This window comes from Antechinus flavipes, chromosome 5, assembly GCF_016432865.1.
Source record: "Antechinus flavipes isolate AdamAnt ecotype Samford, QLD, Australia chromosome 5, AdamAnt_v2, whole genome shotgun sequence".
Classification (NCBI taxonomy): Eukaryota; Metazoa; Chordata; class Mammalia; order Dasyuromorphia; family Dasyuridae; genus Antechinus; species Antechinus flavipes.
The window spans coordinates 199,949,619-199,972,395 of record NC_067402.1 but is presented as its reverse complement, the minus strand read 5'-3'; the positions used below and the strand labels follow the sequence as shown (position 1 = coordinate 199,972,395).

General features: G+C 37.5%; 1 protein-coding gene across 1 annotated transcript in view; it reads right to left on the bottom strand.

Annotated features, from left to right (window-relative positions):
* Positions 1–6,381: 6,381 nt before the first annotated feature.
* The window catches only part of LOC127564152 (tubulin alpha-8 chain), a 29,511-nt gene continuing 13,115 nt past the window's right edge, over positions 6,382–22,777 (bottom strand). Inside the window, exons 2-5 of the mRNA XM_052000491.1 lie at positions 20,551–20,773; positions 17,769–17,917; positions 11,006–11,686; positions 6,382–7,120 (exon numbers count right to left, since the gene is read on the bottom strand). Of these exons, the coding sequence (XP_051856451.1) occupies positions 6,827–7,120; positions 11,006–11,686; positions 17,769–17,917; positions 20,551–20,773 (1,347 nt within the window). The 3' untranslated portion in view covers positions 6,382–6,826. The remainder of the gene's footprint in view (positions 7,121–11,005; positions 11,687–17,768; positions 17,918–20,550; positions 20,774–22,777) is intronic.

The window sequence follows — 22,777 nt, the reverse complement described above, 5'->3', positions numbered from 1 at the left end:
GAAATTCAATAAACTGCAGCTGTCATCCAAAACCCCCAGGACAAAATATAAAAATCGTTTTTGGCTTTTAAAGCTTTTCACAACATGATTTCTGCCTTTTATAATGGGGTATCAGCACATACTACCTCCTTTACATTGTCTTGTAAATTTTAGCCAAATGGAACTCCATTCCCTCTTCTCCTGCCCTTTCCTATCGGCATACTATTGCTCAAGCAAACCCTCATTCCCCGTGCCTACAATGGCTACCTCTCACCTACATCTATTGAAGACTTTTCCTTTCTTCATTACTCAACTGAAATATAGCTCCATTTTTGAGGTCTTCTCTGGCATTCTATCATCATTACAATGAGAAGAGGATCTCTTCTTTCTGATATTTCTTGTGGCATTTGCCTGACTTTCTTTTGCCTCTATCATATCTTATTTTGTACCACACTTTTTTGTGTCCATGCTCTATCAAGCTGCTATTAGACTTAAGAGCAAAGACAATGTCTTTTTTATCTTAGCAGGCACTTCACAGCTATCTACTGAACTGACTTAAAATTGAACTCACATGGTTTGCTCTGTGGAGTATATTTAAACTTTTCAATGGAGTCTGGTTCTTTATGGCTTTATTTTGTCATTTACCATTTAAGTGGTAAAAATTTACCATTAAAAAACCACTTACCTTGAGGAAAGTTACTTGAAGAAAGTCTAGTGAGAATAAAATTTTTCAAGAATTCTGTGAAAAAGAATGTCAATCTTATTTTCCTAGTAAAGATCATAGGCTTTAAGTAGCAAAATATTGTAGAGGTTATCTGGCCCAATCCCTTTGTTTTACAGGAGAGCTCCAGAAAGATTAAATAAATTGTCAGAGGTCACACACATAGTAAAAACAGACAGGATTCAAACTCAGGTCCTTCGACCTAAAATATTTCCATTCCCACTTTCCTTTTAATTTTTCTTATTATTCTTATTTATAATTTTACACATGAATGTTTAAGATTCTGTTATTTCATGAAATAACCTATTGACATGTTGATTGGCATTATGTTAAATCTGCAAGTTAAGTTAGGTAATATTAACTTTTTAAACTGTATTTGCTCAACATAAGCATTAATAATAAATATGCAGTGCCTTTTCCACTATACTACATTGCTTTTCCTCAGAAAAATGTGGTCTGTCCCTTTGGGAGAAAAAAAATTACTGGTGACATAAATTTCATATATATATGTTTGGTGAGACAATTGGGAAGTATCTGAGGCCAGATGATTTCAGGGCAATATTCTATACACTACACCATCTAGCTGCCCCTATTTATATTTCTTGATGAAATTTATTCAATCATGCAAATATATAAAGCTGTGTTAAGCTGTTATTGAATGACTTCCCTTGTTTAATTTCTCCATCCCATTTTTATTGCTTTTTTTAATATGCATTATTTTTTATTCTTCTATTCTTCTTTCCCATTATGCTAAAAATGTTTGCTTTTGAAAGTGAACGGATTATATTGTTTCTATGCTAGTTCTACTGGACACTATCTTTTAAGAGGTATGTATAGTCTAAACTGAAGCATGTTAAGGGCAGGGTAAGAGAGAAAAAAGAGAATATTTTAAGTTTCTTTTTCTCGGTGTGTACTGCAGGAAGGTTAAAGTTGGCAGAGAATGAAAGGAAATGAATCATCATGGTTCCATTTGTTTTCCTATTCCCCTTTAATTCTTTAGCTTCCTGTAGTCTTTTGGCATCTTGCTGAATGAATGAATGAAGAAATGAAAGAATAAAGAAAAAATGCCATTTATTAAGTGCTTAATATGTGTCAGGTACTAGGAATACAAATACAAATCAAAAACCTGTTTATCAGCTCGAGAAGTTTACATTCTAGAGCACTGAACCTGAAGTCAGGAAGGTCCAAGTTTATATGTGGTCTTGGATACTACTAGCTGTGTGACCTTGGGCAGGTCACTTAAACTCTTTCTGCCTCAGTTTCCACTGCTATAAAATGGAGATAATAATAGCATTTATCTCATAGAGTTATTGTGAGGATCAAATGAGATATTTGTAAAGCATTTTGTAAATATTAAAACATTACATAAACTATTATTATTATTATTATGGAAGATAACACATATGGAGAAGTGATGACCAGGGAGGGGGAGTTTTGATCTGGGAAGTCAATTGACTCCTTTCCAGAAACTGTAGCACTGTAGCATTGGTTCAATTACTATATGAAGAGCAAGAATGAAAAGCACAGTAGTTTAGCTGAAGGACAATCAGTCTGGAGATAATTAGATATAATAAATTCCAACTCTTCAGGATATAGTCCCAAGGCTCTGGGGCAAGAGCTGTGGTGCTGGGGTTTGGGTAGAGAAAAATGAGATATTCAATTCCAAATGCTTCAGCACTAAGTCTGGGGAGGAGAAAAAGAAAGACTCTTTTGCAAAAAACAGTTTCTCAATATGTTCCTGATTTCCAGCTTGTCTGTCTAGAGGCTTTGAGAAATTTTCCTCTGAATGAGATTGGGCTTGTCTCCTGGTTAAACAAGATGTCAGTTCATCCCTATCTAAAAGACTTATGTTCTGTTATATTTCAATTTGTAGAAATCTGATTTCTTTTTGGATAAATGGTTTTAATCCCTACTGATTACTTGTAATCGTCTTTTGTGAAACTAGCTTGAAGGTATAAATCTAGATTACTCTCCTCCTTTAAAAAATAGCATCAAAGAAAGTATCTTGGATCTAAAAATCACATCCCTAAACTAGCCAATATTTAGAGCAGGAGAATGGACTCAGAAGTTATACCTCTGTTTTTCTTTGAATGAGAAAGGTCCTGGATTAGAATTATAACTATCTATTTCCTGTAAGGTCTCTGTATATACTTTTAGACATCCCATGTGGATCTTTGGGCATATACTCTATGTGAGTATGTCTATTGCTTATAAACCGCCACCAATGGATATACCCTCAAAAAATCAACCAGGATATAATTAGCCATGCTACAGGTATCGTGAACCCCATTTTGGAGGTGAGGAAATTAAATTGAAAAAAATTCAGTGAATTGCCAAAAGTTACATAGTTAGGTCAGAGTCAGGATTAGCACACAGGTTTCATGAATCCAAATATAATGCTCTTGCAATTAGCATTTAAGCTTGGAACATCTTGAAAGCCAAGCAATAAAAAGGCATGAAATCAAAATTTTAAAAAACTACTGTTTTCCCCAAAATAAAGGGAACATGGGATCAGAAAACAATTCCCCAAACTTGGTTAAAGAAAAATCTAAGAGTGAGGGAAAGGAAGGTCCAGGAGGATAACTAGTAGTGAGCACTTTCAATGAATCTACACTCAACCAATGGAACCAAAGGCCTCCTTGGGTCACTTTATACTTGCTGCTACTAGGAGTTACCATAGTGCATAGAATGCCAGGTCCCTGAGTCGGGAAGTTTCCTGTTCCTGAGCCTCAGACACTAGCTGTATGAATGGACAAGTCCTTACTTTGTTTGTTTCAGTTTCCTCATCTATAAAATCAGCTGAAGAAGAAAACTCCAGTATCTGCCAAGAAAACTTCAAAAGTCATTCACAAAGAATCAGACGTGATTGAAAATGACTGAGCATTTCTCTGTTTACATATTACATTTTCTCAATAAAATGGAAGCTCCTTGAAGCAAGGGACTACTTGTCATTTTATTTTCATTTTGTATCAACACCTAGCAAAGGGGAAGGAGGAAAAAGAGGGAAGGATTACACATTTATATAGTTCCTACTATGTGCCAGGCACTGGGCTAAGTGCTTTTAGAAATATTCTCTCATGACACCATACTGAATGTTAAAAAACCAAACAGTGAAATAATTCAGGGAAGGGAGAGGAGATGATTCTTTTCAAATAAATCTCAGGAAAAGAAAGAAAAAAAGAAAGAAAGAAAGAAAGAAAGAAGAAAGAAAGAAAGAAAGAAAGAAAAGAAAGAAAGAAAAGAAAGAAAGAAAAGAAAGAAAGAAGAAAGAAAGAAGGAAGGAAGGAAGGAAGGAAGGAAGGAAGGAAGGAAGGAAGGAAGGAAGGAAGGAAGGAAGGAAGGAAAGAAAGAAAGAAAGGAAAGAAAGAAAGAAGGAAGGAAGGAAGGAAAGGGGGAAGGAAGGAAGGAAGGAAAGGGGGAAGAAAGGAAGGAAGGAAAGGGGGAAGGAAGGAATGAAGGAAAAGAGAGAGAGAAAGGAAGGAAGAAAAGAAGGGAGGGAGGGAGGGGAGAGAGAGAGGGAGAGAGAGAGAAAGGAAAGAAAGAAAGAAAGAAAGATCTCACTTGATCCAACCCTATCTCACAGTGAAGTAGGTATTTTTATCATATTTTACAGTTGAGAAATGAAGGTAAACAGAGGTTAAGCAGCTTCCTCAAAGTCATACAGTTACTAAGTGTCTAAGGCTGAATCTAAATTCAGGTCCATGTGGATCTTTGGGCATATACTCTATGTGAGTTCCACGCCCCTTGAACCTCCTACTGCCTCCACTTGCCTTTCTTGCACACAGTAGATCCATAACTAAATGTGTGTTGGATTAGATTGGATCAGAACAAGTGTGATCTAGCTATATCCAAGGCTCAGTGATGTTTATGGTGTTGTTCAGCATGTAAGATGGTGTGTTGACTGGATAATTGCCACTGGAGAAGGAAAAACTCCACTACTCCATGAGGAAGAAGGACAAGAAATCTGGAAAGGATGACGTGGGAGAGTGTTTAATGGATGACCTATCAGTGCATTAATTACATTTTCTGACATGGGAATTTTATCAAAAAAGTATCTTTGCCTAAAGTTTCCTGATACTTTGGTTGGAGTTATTTTTGTGGTAGTGAGTAACTGCCATCAGATCCCTGATCTTTTTTTTTTTTTTTTGTATATTTTCTGAGAAATAGTTGAGATCCAAGGGTCATGTCTTAAATCAAAACCAATCTGATTTTCATTGGTTGACCACCAATAGATCCTAGGCCAAGCCCCATTCTGTCATTTTTTGGGTCCTGATTGACTCAAAATGAATATAAATAATAATCATTTCTGCTTTGGCTAGAAACCTCAGGGTCTTCCCTTCCCAGATTTATTGATTTAGATTTTTTTAACATAGGAAATTCTTGGCTTCTATTGCTACCCAGCCTTAATCACTGAATGGGTACCTCCTTGGTCAGACTGAGACCTGTGGAAGACCTTGGACCCAGAACCATTTCCAGTGTCCTGATCTATATCTGGCCCCTGGACTCAGATGGCTCTGGAGGCAAAAGTGAGGCAGATGACCTTGCACAGCCCTCTCTCACTTACATCCAATTCACTTGCATGTCACACCATCACCTCCCTGAATTCATGGTCACCTTGGAGAAGAAAGGACAAACAAGATGCAGGGTGGACTGGGTGCAAAGGGGGCAGAGACCAATAGAAGAGGATATCCTAGTAAGCTGGAGGATAAATTGGAAATGGCATCCCAAAGATGGAATCATCAAACCATGATTAACAGGCAGAAAATCTAAGAACCACTGATGCAGAGCAAGGCAATGACTGTAAGCTTTCATACTGTGTGAGGCAGACACATGATGGTGAGCAAAAGACCAAATGAGATCCTGTACTAAACAGCTTTTGTAGAATCAGTTCTACCTACTTCAGCATCTGAAGGTCAGAATAAGCAGAATTTCCCTCCCTTTCTTATTTAGTAGGATAAGTCTTTTGAATTGTAAAAAACAAAATGTATGTCCTTTATATAAAAGGATAATGCTACTCCCAATACCATATCATAAAAGGATAATGCTATTCCACTCACTGTTTCTTATTGAGCTGTTCTGACATTTTTATTTGCTTTTCCCCAAAACTAGCATCAATTTTCCATGGAATTTTCACAGACAGCTGGTTGGATGTCAGGGGTGCAAGGACATAAGAGTGAAACTAAGTAGCCTAAAGAGGAAATAAATATGTGCTCACCCTCCTGAATAAAGGCTTAGGCTTCCCAGCCTCACCAATCACCGACTTGATCAGTTATAGAAAATGTCAAATTGGGGCAGCTAGTTGGTGCAGTGAATAGAATAATGGCCCTGAAGTCAGGAGGAGCTGAGTTGAAATGTGGCCTCAGACACTTAATACTTCCTAGGTGTGTGATCCTCCCAAAAAAGAAAAGAAAAACAAAATCTCAAATATTCTATGATGAAGAAAGAGTGGCTGATAAGGAGAAATAATAGTATCCTTGAATTTAGAGGTGAAAGGAAATTGAGCCCAGCGTGTTATTTCCCAGATGAGGACCCTAAGGACATGAAAGATAAAATGTCTTCAGGTTAAGTAGAAAGTAAACAGGAAAATCAGCATTTGAACCCAGAACATCCTCTGGATATTTTTACATTGAGGAAAATGACCAATTATTTAATTTCTCCCAAATAGAGGAAGACTCAAGTACTCCTTTAATTCTATTTATTTATTCACAGGATCTCATAATCTTTTCTCTGTCCCCATCCCCAGGCCTTGCTGCTTTCCCCTAAAAACAAACAAATAAACACATAACCCAGTCCCAATTTCCTTGAGCTGTTGATCCAAACCTGAACTGCAAAATAAAACTATTGGTTGCACCCCACCTCAGGTTTACATGGGATTTAATTGGAGCATTGAAATCAGGCCTTTGGATAGTGACCCACAAGTTGGTTGAACATACAGAAGGACATGGTTGACTGGGTGAAATTTGGGTTCATTACTGAACCTATTAGCAACTACCTAACCTATGAGTGTTGTTTCCAGGTACCCATTCCAGTGAGTCAGGCGTATCTTCTTTGGAAAATCAGATTTCATTGAGCAGAGGCCATACACATGAGCAAACATAGACATAAACATAAGGGGAATGTATATAATTAAAACTCATCCCCTTCATTCTCATCTTCGAACGAGTCAGTCCCCACCTCTTCATAGTCTTTCTCCAGAGCAGCCAGATCTTCTCTGGCTTCTGAAAACTCGCCTTCTTCCATGCCCTCGCCAACATACCAGTGCACAAAGGCCCGTTTAGCATACATCAAGTCAAACTTGTGATCCAGTCGGGCCCAGGCTTCAGCAATGGCAGTGGTGTTGCTCAGCATGCAGACAGCCCGATGAACCTTTGCCAGGTCTCCTCCTGGCACCACTGTTGGGGGCTGATAGTTGATACCCACCTAAAGTACAAAAGGAGGGGAAAAAATCAGAAGTGACTCTCGGTCAGTCATTGAGTCAGCTGGAAATATGAACATAACATAGACGTACTAAAGGTGCTTTGATGATAATGATCAGCCAAGTAGTAAGAGACTGAGATGTAGATTGAGAAGTAGATTGAGATGTAAAAGGAAGTGAGTTGATAAGTATATGTGGAGGAGAATGGTAAAAAGAGGAAGTTCAGGTCCAGGGTATGGAGGAAAAGGAGTAGAAGAGGTGACTTAAGGGATAAAAAATAATAGCAGAGTGCTAAGTAAGCTATGTGGAAAATTCTAAAGTTTTAAGGGCTAGAGAGAGAAAGGGTCATGGGAAGATCAGGAGGACAGCCCAGGAGAGGGGGAATGATGAGGACAAATTTTATATTGTTATCTCCCCCTTCTTCAAACTCTTTCTTCCCATGAATTGATTTTCTTTCTACCTTTTCCTTTACAGTAACTTTTGATAACTTCTCCAAATATTTATGTTTCCCCTTAACTCTAGAAATCTCTCAAAGCTCTGATCTTTCTTCTTTACACACTGTTTCTTTGAGAGTTCAACAACTTCTCACATTTCCCCACAGGATTTTATAATTTTCCTTTTGTACTTTCTCTTATACTTTATAATAAGATTATTTGTAACAAGAAATGTCTTTTTTTCCCCTCCTAAGCTCCATGAGGGAGGGCCAAGACCATGTCTTATTCTTTTTAATGTTTCCCACAGTTCCTAACACTGAGCCTTCCAAATAAGAAGAATTATGTAAATATTTGTTGAATGAGTGAAATTTATAAACAAAACAGGTTAATGGGAAAATACAAGTTGACAAATAAGAGTAGTAAATAGGATTATTATTGATGTGTAGGAAGATACATCAGATTAGGACATATGCATCCCCCAAATGGGATTTATAGTATTTTATACATTTAAATCTTTGTGAAAAAATTGGTTTCTTTCCAGCTGGCAAGTTTCTTTTAGAAATATAATCAAAAGGAAAACTATATGACAAAGTAGATAGAGTACCAGTCCTGAAGTCAGGAGGCCCTGAGTTCAAATATGACCTTAAATACTTAATGCTTACTACCTGTGACCCCAGGCATGTCACTTAATCCCAATCACAAAAAAGGAAGGAAGGAAGGAAGGAAGGAAGAAAGGAAAGAAGGAAGGAAGGAGGGAAGAAGGCAGGGAAGGAGGGAGGGAGGGAGAAAGACATAACCAAAAAGTTTAGGGAAGGTGATCTTTTAAGGATTGGGACCTATTCCAAGTTCTCTGGTCATCAAGATTTAATGCTAGCAGGTGCCCATATCTCCTGAGAGAGGCACAATTGAAAAGAAAAACAAGAAAATTGACTAAGAAAAACAAGCCAGGCCTGACTTTCTGACTGATCAAGTGATAGCAAATAGACAATGTCTCCTCTGGGGAATCCCAGCACGAGTTGAAAATGAGACTATTATTCTAGCAAACGTTCCCATATAGTCCCCTACCTCAACCCTAAGCACAGAGAAAACCCAAGAGACTAGAAAAAGCTTGGAGCTCAGATCTGAGGGTACCAAATCACAATGTGTTTTTTTGGTTTTGTTTTTTTGTTTTTTTCAAAGATTGGGAAGGACACTAGAAAAAAATCCTTCAAAAATTTCACATTTCACCTCCTATTTATATCTCAACTCCCTATAATTTGGTTTTCAGTCCCTTCACTCAAACAAAACTGCACTCCCCAAGGTCACCAAGTAATTTGTTTATCTGCTAAATCTGATGACTTATCAATTCTTACTTAATTTCTCTAAAACCTTTGACACTGATGATCCACTGATGATCAACTTTTCTTCCTGGATATTCTCTCCTCATTAGACTGTTTTACTATTTTCTCTCCTAGTTTTCTTGCTACCTAACTTTCCTTTCCTGGTCTCCCTTCCTCAAAGCTGATGTACCCCTATCACACGTATTCCCCAAGGCTATCTAAACCCACCCTCCTCCCTTCTCTTTTCCATCATCTCTCTGAATCAGTAGATTACTAAATGTCCTCTCTGCTTCCATTTTGTAGTAGATAACGTAGATATTCTAGTCTATCCTTCATACCATTACCAACATTTTCCTAAGAAACAATCTGACCAGGTCACTCTTCTACTCAAAAATCTTCAATAGCTCCCAATTGTTTGTGGATAAAATACAAAATACTTATTCTGAAACTGAAAACCTTCCAATCTGCTGATTGTCTTGTTTTATATCCTTTTTTGTATTCTTCAGGTTCTGGTCAAACTAGAACCTATTGGCTATTTCCAGAAAACAGAATCTCTGTGCTGAAACATACTCCCTACTTATTTCTGCTTCTGTTGCTGTCTGTAGTGGGAACTTAGTAAATGTTTAGGATCAATTTGTTTAGAATTAGAAAGGGTCCTAAGGTCTAACTCCTTTATGCTTAGAAGTGTAAAGTGATCTGAATAAAGTTATACAGAGAGCAAGTGGCAGATAGGGGATTTCAATCCTATATCTTATGATTTCAGAGTCAGCATTCTTTTTATTACATAGTGATGCTGTTGGTAATTGGCAAAACCCTTCATTATGGGGTCAGTCTCCATTCATCACTAAAACGCCTAGACGGAGGTGCTATTAAAATTCATGACTTAATGAATATGGAATTATGTTTAGAAGAATTGCACGTGTTTAACCTATATTGGACTGCTTGCTGCTTTGGGAGGGGAAAAGAAAGAGAAAGGAAGAAAAACCTGAAACACAAGGTTTTGCAAAGGTGAATGTTGAAAATTATCTTTGCATGTATTTGGAAAAATAAAATGCTATTTAAAAATGATTGCCAGCATCCAGGCACCTTTCCTAGAGTCCTATGTGCCTATTACCCTCAAAGATCTGGCATTTTCTAAAATAGAATGACTCAGCTAAGATTATACACAGTCCACCCATCTTACCCAGCTTATATATGACAAGAAAGAAATGCCCAAGTTTTGTGGGTAGCTGAAAGAATTCTAAATTGTTCCCTTAATTAGCTATTTAGTTCCCCAATCTATAAAAATAATGGAATACAATCACTCAGGAGCCAAATAAACCCAGCATACATAAACTTCTATATAGATTGATGGGGGATTCAAATTCTCGTGTTGAGCCAAGTTATGTCATTCTCATTTTTTATTTTTTTAATTTAAATTATTTGCTTGATTAAAATATAAAAATAGTGAAAGAATTATTATATCTTTACAAATAAATATATACAGTGGCTAAGTTTTAGTATCTCTAGGCAGAGATTCAAAACACATTTTCTAAAATTATTAATGGAATATTACAATAATCTGCTAACCAAATATGGAAGGATTCACTATTTCACTTTTTTTTTTTATTTGATCAAACAATTGGGATTAATTTAAGTGATTTACCCAGGATCACACAGCTAGGAAGTGTTTTAAGTATCTGAGATCAGATTTGAACGAAGGCCCTCCTGACTTCAGGGCCGCGCCACCTGGCCGCGCCACCTGGCCGCGCCACCTGGCCGCGCCACCTGGCCGCGCCACCTGGCCGCGCCACCTGGCCGCGCCACCTGGCCGCGCCACCTGGCCGCGCCACCTGGCCGCGCCAGATTCTCTATTTCACTACGTGAATGCCCGAGAGATTCAGAAACCCCCTCAGTGGTTCTCAAACTTTTGTTTTCAGTATCTTTATCCCATTAAAAATTATTGAGGATCCCTCCAAAGAGTTTTGGTTTATCTGGGTTATATTTATAGACATTTACTCTATTGGAAATAAAAACTATTTTTGAATTTGTAGACCCTCTAAAAGGGTTTCAGAGATCCCCAGGATTCAGAACTCCCCAGAAGAATGCTTTTCTTCCTGTTTCTTTTGCTTTCCTTTCTCCACATCAGCGTGCTTACCTTGAAACCCGTGGGGCACCAATCCACAAACTGGATGGTCCTCTTGGTCTTGATGGCAGCAATAGCAACATTGACATCCTTGGGGACCACGTCCCCTCGGTAAAGCATACAGCAAGCCATGTACTTGCCGTGCCTCGGGTCACACTTGACCATCTGGCTGTTGGGCTCGAAGCAGGAGCTGGTGATCTCCGCCACTGAGAGCTGCTCGTGGTAGGCTTTCTCGGAGGAAATGATAGGTGCGTAGGTGACCAAGGGGAAGTGAATGCGAGGGTAAGGCACCAAGTTGGTCTGGAACTCCGTGAGGTCCACGTTGAGGGCACCATCAAAGCGGAGGGACGCGGTGATGGAGGAAACGATCTGGCTAATGAGGCGGTTGAGGTTGGTGTAGGTGGGCCGCTCGATGTCCAGGTTGCGACGGCAGATGTCGTAGATCGCCTCGTTGTCCACCATGAAAGCGCAGTCCGAGTGTTCCAGGGTAGTGTGGGTGGTCAGGATGGAGTTGTAAGGCTCCACCACCGCGGTGGAGACCTGAGGCGCCGGATAGATGGCGAACTCCAGCTTGGACTTCTTGCCATAGTCCAGGGAGAGGCGTTCCATCAGCAGGGAGGTAAAACCGGAGCCAGTACCCCCGCCAAAGCTGTGAAAAATGAGGAAGCCCTGAAGCCCCGAACAGGAGTCTGTCTGAGAGACAAAGAGAAATCAAAACATATGCTGATAGATATATTACATATATAATATCAATATTTCAAAAATGATCAGTTTTGAAGATTACAAATAATCCTCAAAACTGATTTTTTGGTAATATTGATCAGTTTTGAGGATTATAAATAATCAATTTAAGGAGATCAATTTATGCAATAACAACATTATTAGAACAAACACCTTTGAAGGCTGTAACAAAACGATGGCCATTCATGATTTTCAGAAAACATATTTCATTCAGATGAGTTTTTTTCCTTTTTTTTTTTTTTTTAAAGAGTTTGCAAGAAGAGGATGGGAGCAGGCAAATAGTCAGATATGCCATTGTCCCTTTGATCCAATGCCAGCATAGACAGAACAAAAGCAAATCAGACTATGTGCTGCTTCAGGCTGGAAAAAAAATCAGGTTAGCACAAGCATCATGGAGTACATGTGCTGCCTGCACACATACCTCTTTTTTTGATAGGGGGCAGTTCCTCTTGGATACTTTTTTGGGGGTTTTAGGATACTACTATCTTCTGCTTCTCTGGGTTTTGTTTATTTGGAGGTTTTTTGTTTGTTTGACTGATGTATTTTCTCTTTTTTTTTTTAATTTTTTTTTACTGATATATTTTCTTTTAAAATTAGAAACACTGGGGCAGCTAGGTGGCACAGTGTATGATAGAGCACCAGCCCTGAAGTCAGAAGAACCAGAGTTTAAATCTGGCCTCAGACACTTAACACTTTCTAGCTGTGTGACCGGGGGCAAATCACTTAACTCCAATTGCCTCAACAACAAAAATAAAATAAAATTACAAACATTTACGGATTATTCTCACTTTATAAAAGATCTCTTGTAATAAAAACTATTAAGTAAAATTTATATACAGTGAGAGCATGCAGCATTCCACATCTCTGCCCCCCCATCTCTCTATTAAAAAAAAATTGAAAGACATCTGCTTTTTTTCTCCTTGCTACTTCCCACCGCATTGGGGGAAGAAAGAAGACAAATTTCTTGTAACAATTAGGTATAATAAAATAAAAAGAAAAATTCCATTAAAGGCTATTTACAAAAATATATGTGTGTCATTCTGCCCCTTAAATCCATCATCTCTCTGTAATGGATAAGTATGTTTTATCATGTTTTCTGAAATCATGAATGATCATTGCATTGTTGATCATAGTTTTTACAGCCTTCAAAGTTATTTGTTCTAATAGTATTGTTGTTATTGTATAAATTGATCTCCTCAGATTGATTATTTACAATCCTCATGATCGATCATTTTTATAATATTGATGTTTATATATATACACATATATATAATTCTTCTGGTTCTGTTTATTTCACTCTGCATCAGTTCATATAAATCTTGCCATTAACTTTTAAATAATCTATTTCCTTATTTCTTACAATGCAGTAAATAATCACACTCATATACCACAATTTAATCACAATATAATTTAATTGATGGATATATTCTTATTTTCTAGAATTTTGCTACTACAAAAAGAACTGCTATAAATTTTTTATACATAAAATATCTTTTTCTTCTTTCTTTGAACTCTTTTGAATATAGGCCTAGCAATGACATAAATGTGTCAAAAAGTACATATTGTTTATTAATTTTTTGTTTATATAGGTCCACCAATAGGTCTTTGGTGTGCTTGTTTTCCCACAGCCTCTATATATGAATCATTTTCCTTTTAAAATTCTTTTCTATTTTGACGCTTGTGAAGAGAAATCTTAGAAATGCTTCATTTTGCATTAATTACAGTTAACAGGAAAAAAACAATCTTTGTTGGAAATTTCTCTGATAAAGCTCTAATTTCCAAGATTTATAATAAATCAAATTTATAAGAATAAAAATCCTTCTAGGTTATGAAAGGCAGTTATTATAAGGGAAAACCTCAGGTTACCTATATGAAAAAATGCTCCATATCACTGCTAATTAGAAAACTATTTCTCCTTATACCTATTTTTCCCTCGAACTTTTGACTTCAGATCTACTGTCCCACTTTCAATTAGCACCCCATCCCACCCCTCCTCTTGGTTCAGGGGCCGAATGATAGTCCCTTAGAGAAATGAGCTGATATGAAAAGATGCTTCAAGTCATTATTAATCAGAGAAATACAAATTAAGACAACTCTGAGATACCACTACACACCTGTCAGATTGGCTAGAATGACAGGGAAAGAGAATGCAGAATGTTGGAGGGAATGTGGGAAAACTGGGACACTAATACATTGTTGGTGGAATTGTGAACACATCCAGCCATTCTGGAGAGCAATTTGGAACTATGCTCAAAAAGTTATCACACTGTGCATACCCTTTGACCCAGCAGTGTTTCTACTGGGCTTATACCCCAAAGAGATACTAAAGGAAAAGGGACCTGTATGTGCCAAAATGTTTGTGGCAGCCCTGTTTGTAGTGGCTAGAAGCTGGAAACTGAATAGATGCCCATCAACTGGAGAATGGCTTAATAAATTGTGGTACATGAATGTTATGGAATATTATTGTTTGGTAAGAAATGACCAGCAAGATGATTTCAGAAAGGCCTGGAGAGACTTACACGAACTGATGCTGAGTGAAATGAGCAGGACCAGGAGATCATTATATACTTCAACAACAATACTATATGATGATCAAGTCTGATGGACCTGGCCATCCTCAGCAATGAGATGAACCAAATCAGTTCTAATGGAGCAGTAATGAATTGAACCAGCTACACCCAGCAAAAGAATTCTGGGAGATGACTAAGAACCATTACATCGAATTCCCAATCCTTATATTTTTGCCCTCCTGCATTTTTGATTTCCTTCACAGGCTAATTGTACAATATTTCAGAGTCTGATTCTTTTTGTACAGCAAAATAATGGTTTGGACATGTATACTTATTTTGTATTTAATTTATCCTCTAATATATTTAACATGTATTGGTCATTCTGCTATCTAGGGGAGGGGGTGGGGGGAAGGAGGGGAAAAATTGGAACAAAAGGTTTGGCAATTGTCAATGCTGTAAAATTACCCATGCATATAACTTGTAAATAAAAAGCTATTAAAATTTAAAAAAAAGAAAAGAAAAGAAAAGAAATGGGCTGGGAAGGCAGGCTGCTACAGCTGGAAAACTCAGGGACTGGATGGAAAGTCAACTATAATGGAACAAGACAAAGATCCTTGGATGTCCATCAACTAAGGAATAGCTAAACAAGTTGTGGTATATGATTATAATAGAATACTATTGTTCTATAAGAAATAAGGAATAGGAAAATCTGCAAAGACTAACGTGAAGTGAAAAGAGAGTTAAGTGAGCAGAACCTGGAGAACAGTACACTTACAGCAATATTGTTCAACTAAAAATGATTTAGTTATTCTCAGCAATTCAGTGATCCAAGAAAATTCCAAAAAGATTCATGATAAAAAATGCTTTCCACCTTCAGAGAAAGAACTGATAGAATCTGAATGCAGATTGTTTTCCATGGGTGTTTTTGTTTTTTGGTCTGAATTTTCTTTTACAACATGACTAATATAGAAATACATTTTGTATGATTACATGTGTATAACCTATATCAAATTGAAGGAAGACGGGAAAGAGAAAATTTGGAACTCAGAAAAAAATTAAAGTGTTAAAAATTGTTTTTACCTATAACTGGGAAAAATACTATTAAAAAAAAGACAAGGATCCTAGTTATTGAAGTTGTGACACAAAGTCAGAACAGGACCAACAACAAAAAAGTAGAATGAATACTGAATTACTGAACTATGGGAATGATTAAATAGAGAGATGAGAGGATGAAGGCGAAAGGGGTAGGAGGAGTCTCAATTTCTTAATCTAAAAAATGGAGTTAGACTGGCTGACCTCTGAGCCTTGGACATTCTTTTATAATCTGTTGGAAAACCGTGTTCCTTACTTAGAGTCAAATACCTTCAGTTCCCAGATGGGAGCTTCTTTTTGTCTGAAATTCATAGGCAAATGGTATTTAAGAGCTGGAAGGAACCTGAGACAATCCAATCTTTATATTTCATTTTATAAATAAGGAAACTGAGTCCCAGAGAAGTTACATGACTTGCTTATATCGAAACATTTAAGCAATGTCAGAGCAGGGACCAGAACCTGTCAACATGGGTTCTGCAATGACTATACTATATGTTAAAATTTCCCTTCTTCACAGGAGAACAGGACAATGGCATCACACAACAATCAGTCAATTAAAAAGATTTCTGAGACTCAGAGCTGCTTGATATAATAATGATCCCTTGCCAGTGAACTTGCTGCCAGAAACCACAAAATTGGAGCAGAAGCTGCAAACTCTAAATCTTACTTGAGAATTTCTAAACATCTTGCTGCCTGGCTTTTATTGTGTCTACATATGTCTTCTTCTTTAATCTCCACTATCCACCCAAAAGCATTCAGAAACTATAATATCTCATCTTTTTTCCACAACCTTTTAAGCAGCTGAGAACTTTCTCCTTCTCTGCTCATTTGTAGGATCTCTCCCTCACAAGCCTTTTCTCAGATGATAAATGCTTTTAATTAGTGTATCAGACTGTTTCATTTCAGGTGACTATATGGGTCTGGGGGTATTTGGTCACAAACCCAATTCTCATAATGGGACTGCGCTGGTCCAAGACTTTTTCTAAGAATTTACGTTGTAGCAGACACCTGATATTCATTGACTCCAACATAAATGGATAAGTGTTTAAGTTACTGCTAGAAACTAGAAATTTTAGTTTTCTTTTCATCTGAATCTTCCACAGGCTACCTGGTAGAAGCAGTAATTGGGCATTAGTCTATGACAGGGATCCTCAAGCTACGGCCCGCGGGCCAGATGCGGCAGCTGAGGACATTTATCCCCCTCACCCAGGACTATGAAGTTTCTTTATTTAAAGGCCCACAAAACAAATTTTTTGTTTTTACTATAGTCCAGCCCTCCAACAGTCTGAGGGACAGTGAACTGGCCCCGTATTTAAAAAGTTTGAGGACCCCTGGACTCTATGGCATATAATTGAAAAGGAAGACAATTATCTATATTCTAAGTTCAGACCTTAACCAAGGAACTCAATCTCTTTGGAACTTAATTCCTCTTGGTTTCATATCACCAAAAATTAATACCCTAACCTCAGGGGAAGGATTGGTGATAATGCTTGCTCCAGGGGGTATACATCTGACCCATGATCTATACATATTTATGATGATGATTTACTGAGAAAAATGAGTTTTAAGAACAGGAGTGGGAGGGTAATATGATTTGAACTCAGCATATAACTGTTTTTGGTCTCCCTTTTCAGTTTGGGCACAATAGGCTCAATAGTATCTTCCTCAGACAATCCTGAAGAAGATTTCAAGCAAAAAAACTGTTAAAGTCCCTGATTTCTAGCTGTTGCCTAATTATACATTTAAGTTGGATTCGTGAATTTACAAAGTCTACATTTTACACAGCAACATCAATATTACATGACGATCAATTCTAATGAACGTGACTTTTTCCAACGATGAGATGCTTGAGGCTAGTTCCAATGATCTTGTGACAAAGAAAGCCATCTACACCCAGAGAGAGGACTGTGGGGACTGAGGGTGGACCGGACCACAACATAACATTCTCACTCTTTTTCTTGTTGTTTACTTGCATTGTTTTCTTTCTCATTTTCTTTCCTCTTTGATCTGATCTTTCTTGGGCAGCAAGAGAATTGTATAAATATGTTTACACATAGTATATTTAACATGTATTATATAACATGTGTAAAAAAATTTACAAGGTCTAGTACTAGATAAAGCACAGTCTTGTCATTAGATCTGAATTTTAGTTCCAGCTCTTCCATTAGCAGTTTGACCTTAACAAGGCATTCAATCTCTCTGTAACTTAATTTCCATAACTACAAAATGAAGAGGTTGAACTAGATGATGCTCCCAAGAAGGGCAGTGGTAATGATTCCCACCTATGGATGCCTTTGGACATCACTATTTCTCAGAAGTTTCATCTTTTAAAGTTAGGACCAATGGCTTAGCATAGTGGGACATTTACCTTATTAACTCAGAGAGAAGTGTGCCTTCACTGTTCCCAACCCTTAACTTTTCTAGCTACTTACCAGCTTCCTGATTCGATCCAAAACCAGGTCAATGCTCTCCTTGCCAATGGTATAGTGGCCACGAGCATAATTGTTAGCAGCATCTTCCTTCCCAGTGATCAACTGCTCTGGATGGAAGAGTTGTCTATAGGTCCCAGCCCGAACCTCATCTGTACAGAGAAAAACATGAATATCCAAAACCAGAACTAACACGTTCCCTGACCTGAACACCTGGAATCAGTGTAGGATGAGGAAAAGAATCCATGTTGAAGGCAATATAAATTTGTTAATCTCAGCCCTTCCCCTCCCCTAGACCCCAGCCTCTTGTTGCTCAATTTTTTTTATTTTTTTTTTATTAATTAAAGCTTTTTATTTTCAAAACACATGTATGGATAATTTTTCAACATTAACCTTTGCAAAACCTTGTGTTCCAATTTCCCTTCCCTAGATGGCAAGTAATCTAATATATATGTTAAACATAGTAGAAATAAATGTTAAATCCAACATATGCATACGTATTTATACAGTTATCTTGCTGCACAAGAAAAATCAAATCAAACAGGAAAAAATGAGAAAGAAAATAAAATGCAAGCAAAAAACAAAAAAAAAGTGAAAATACTATGTTGTGAATCAGACTCAGTTCCCACAATCCTTTCTCTGCTCATTTCAGACAAGATCATTGGAATTGGCCTGAATCATTTCATTGTTGAAGAGAACCACATCCGTCAGAAATTATTATTGCATAATCTTATTGCCTTGTATAATGATCTCCTGGTTTTGATCATTTCACTTCTGCTCAATTTTTTTTAAAGCAATTACTTTTCATCTAATAATATTTTATCCCTCCTCCATTCCTTCACTTTTCTAGTACTCACTGAAACCAAGTTTTCTATTAAAGACATCTTTCTAACCTTTCCTAAAAGAAAGGTCACACTTCTTTACATTTAATCAGTCAGTCAATAAGTATTTATTAAGCACCCAGTGTGTGCTACATGATGTGCTAAATACTGGGGAAAGAAAAAGGCAAAAGATAGCCCCTGCCTTCACAGAGCTCAAATGCTAATGGGGGGAGGCAAAACGCAATTATTAACAAACCATATATAAGATAAATTGGGGAATGTTTGAACAACTTGTGGTATATGATTGTGATGGAAAGATGCTGTAACAAAAACCATGGAAAAAACCTGCACAAAATAATAGAGTGAAATGAGCAGAATCAAGAGAACATTACATACAGTAACAGGAATATTGTTTTAAGAACAACTTTGAGTGAATAAGTCATTTTGACTATTATAAATACCAAATTAATTACAAAAGACATATGAAGGAAGATGCTATCTATATTCAGAAAAAGACCTGATAAATAGAAGTATGTATAGAATGATTTTATATGAATATGTGTGTATACATACATATGTATATATATATATATAATATGTGTGTGTGTGTATATATATATATAATATATATATAATATATAGACATATTTGTGGTTAATGGTAGCTATCTTGGGGGAAGGAAAGAAAAATAAGGGGGGAAAAGAAATTTACATGATACTTTATTATAGATTTAAGAGGAATTGAAAGTTGTTCCATATATGATCATCTTTTTATTATGTTATGGAAATGCTTGTTTTACTTTATGAATTGAAAATTTTAAAAACCTAAATTTTTAAAAATGATAACTAGGAAATAATGAACAGAGGGGAGGCATTAGACCTGGGAAAGGCTTTCCAGAGAAAGTGAGATTTTTAACTGGAACTTGAAGGACCAAGGAAGGGTGTGGAGATGAGGATTCTAAGAGCATTCTAAGTGAAAATGCTCTGAGTAGAGGGATGGAGTGTCTTGTTCAAGGAACAGAAAGGAGGCCAATGTCATTTGACTGAAGAGTTTTTGGGAGAGGGGATGTGTTAAGGTGTGAAAAGACTAGAGAGATAGAGTGGCTGCTAAGTTAGGAAGGGCTTTGCATACCAGACCTGGAAATGATAGCAAGCCACTAGAATGCATTGAATACCAGTGAGCTTTAGAAAATTCACTTTGGGAACTGAATGGAGGATGGATGGAAGTAGGGAGAGACTTGTGGCAGACTTTTATGGAGTTCCTCTATCTTTGCTTCAAACGCTGAATAAAGGGAGAAGCAGAATGATATAGTAGTGAGAGCAAAAACCACAATTAATCAGGATTTTCCAGGACTGCCAAGCATGTACCTCTTAACAAAGAAGTCTAGAATGAGATCTATATGTTCAAATATGGCCAATTCATTGATCTATTTTGCTTAACTGTGTGCTTACTTGTTACAAAAAAGGTGTCTGTTAAGGGAGGGAGAGTCATTCATAAGTGACAATGATGTCAAAAAATGATGTTAAAAATGATGTTAAAAAAGGCTTCAGAAAACTTTTTTTAAAAAGCAAAGAACAAAAGAATTAGAGGAAATTCTTATTCAAGTATGAGATGGACTAGATGGGCTTTGGGATCCATTCCAACTCTGAACTTCTTGAGTCAGAAGACTTGAATTTGAATCCTGGCTCTTTAGCTAACAAGTTGTAGGACTTTGAGCAAATCCCTTTCCTTCTCTCACCTTCCATTTCCTCCTCTGTGAAATAAGGAGCTTGGATTAGATGACTTTTTGAGGTCCCTTTCAAATCTCAGGTCTATGACACTTTTGCAAAAAAATTCCAAATTTGTGGCTATTTGGTAGCACATCCAAGAAGGGAAGTTAGATCACCTCCATGCAAAATCAGCATTTTCCAGCATTTATCAATGTGTAATTGGAGGCAGATACTCCCTAGTGAGTAGGCACTTACCTACTACAGAGGGTTCCAGATCAACCATTACTGCCCGGGGCACATGCTTCCCGGTGCCAGTCTCACTGAAAAAGGTGGTGAAGGAATCATCATTGTTGATCTTGCTGGCCTGGGTGCCAAAAGTACCATCAGCTTGGATGCCATGCTCTAAGCAGAAAAGTTCCCAACAAGCATTGCCAATCTGGACTCCTGCTTGACCCACATGGACTGATATACATTCACGCTGTGAGAGGGGAAGAAAAAAAGAAAGAATATAGAGTGCCAGTCATTCCTTTGCCTTTGGGGAGTTTGTTCATCCCTGAAACATCTCTAACTAAAAATTCAATTTGTACCTGTTACCATATCTAGAACCATTCCACCGAGATCATCTTCTTGGGTCCAGGGAATGATTTCCTAGAATTTTGTGTGAAATTATACACCCCACCCATCTCACCCCTCCATTCCCAGGAGGCCATGGCACTGTTTTAGGGACAGAAGCAGGAGTTTGAATGTCTAGTTATTTCCCATGAATTTTTAATTAAAAAAAAAAAAGAGAGTTAAGCTCAAGTTTTCCCTTTTCTCTCTTCCTTCTCTACTCCTACCAAAGCAATCACAGCCTTTAGGACAGAGTTCACTACACGCCAGCCAGCCCAGAGCCAGAAGACTTGCAACATATTCCCAGGAGGAAAAGCATGTGACTCATCTGTTTATTTCTATTCTTATCCATGGTTTGACGCAGACTGGAATGGCATTTTGAAACTCAGAGTTCTCCAAAATGGGGGTGGAGTTTCCCAACCATTCCATTCAGTTGCTGGATAATAGGTCCCCCCATGATTTTGTGAGTTTCTCTAGGGACAGAACCAGGATATAGGGAACAAAGCAATATTTCTATTTCATATTCCCCAAAGGGCACCAGGACCAAGTGCTTTCGAATTTGATAAATTCCAAAAGTATTTAAGGAAAATCAACCATAAAGTAGACAGTACCAGTACTACACCAGTTCCTGAGTGATATAGAATAAGTATAAGGTGTAGTATAGACCACACTACATAGAAGCATACAAGCTAAGAAAACAAGATTTAGCAAACAAATAGGAAACATTCAGGAATCAATACCAAACAGCATGTAATAAGGCGGTAAATTTACAGACTTGTAGAAATGAGAACTAGAAAGGCACTTTGCTGTTGTTCAGTCATATCTGACTCTTTACGAACCATATTGGAATGGGGCTTTGTTGGCAAAGATCTTGAAATGGTTTGCCATTTCTTTCTCCAATAGATTAAGGCAAACAAATTATGACTTGTTCAAGTTCACACAGCTGGTGTCTGAGCCCTTGTTTGAACTCAGGTCTTCCTGACTTCAGTGCTCTATCCAGTGAGACATCTTAGCTACCTTTAGAAAGGTACTTAAAAATCACTCAATCCAATGCCTTTATTTTACATATAAAGTAGAAAAAGAGGAGTTCAGTAGATTTATTCAAGAGAAGCTAGTCAATGGTAAAAGCAGGGCTAGAATCTAGGTTCAGTGTCCTTTCTCCTATATCACAAGTAAAATAATTAACTAACAAAATAAGCACAAATCCTCTGGACTATTGGGAAGTTTACTGACCTAAACTTCTCTGCCCCAATGTCAGTCATTCAACTAGCATTTATTAAGTAGCTACTAAAAGAAGAACAGGTAAGACTTGTAAATCAATGATCCTGACTCTGCCTGGAGATCCCCAAAGGCATCTCGCCTCTGTGGTACCCTACCATCCCACGGTCCCTGAACTCCACCCCTATGCTAGAACTCCCTTGGGCATAAGAGTAGGCAGTTGTGCTTCGGAGGTCTTTTTATGGTCTGGGTCCTTGGCAGCATAATGATTCTCTATTTCAAAATACCTATTTCATTATCTTACTAGTTTACACCCACACATCTGGCATCGGCTGTGACTTTCCGGTTTCTTAGAGGCTATCATCACCATAAAGTATTAGGACATCTCAAACACTAACTTCTAGACATTCTCTATAAACTCTAGAAGGGTAGGGTTATGTCTTATAGTTAAAAATGACTGAAGAACAACTTTGTTTTATCTCATTTCACATCTCTTCCAACACCTAGCACCATCCTCTTGCACACAATATGTGCAAATGCTCACTGAATAGTTCTGACCTCCCAAGTAAAATCCATCCATATCTCTGGTCTTATCCAAGGAATAGCTCTGCCTCTAGTCTGTTTCTCCTCTTCCTTTCCTCCCAGAACAATAGTC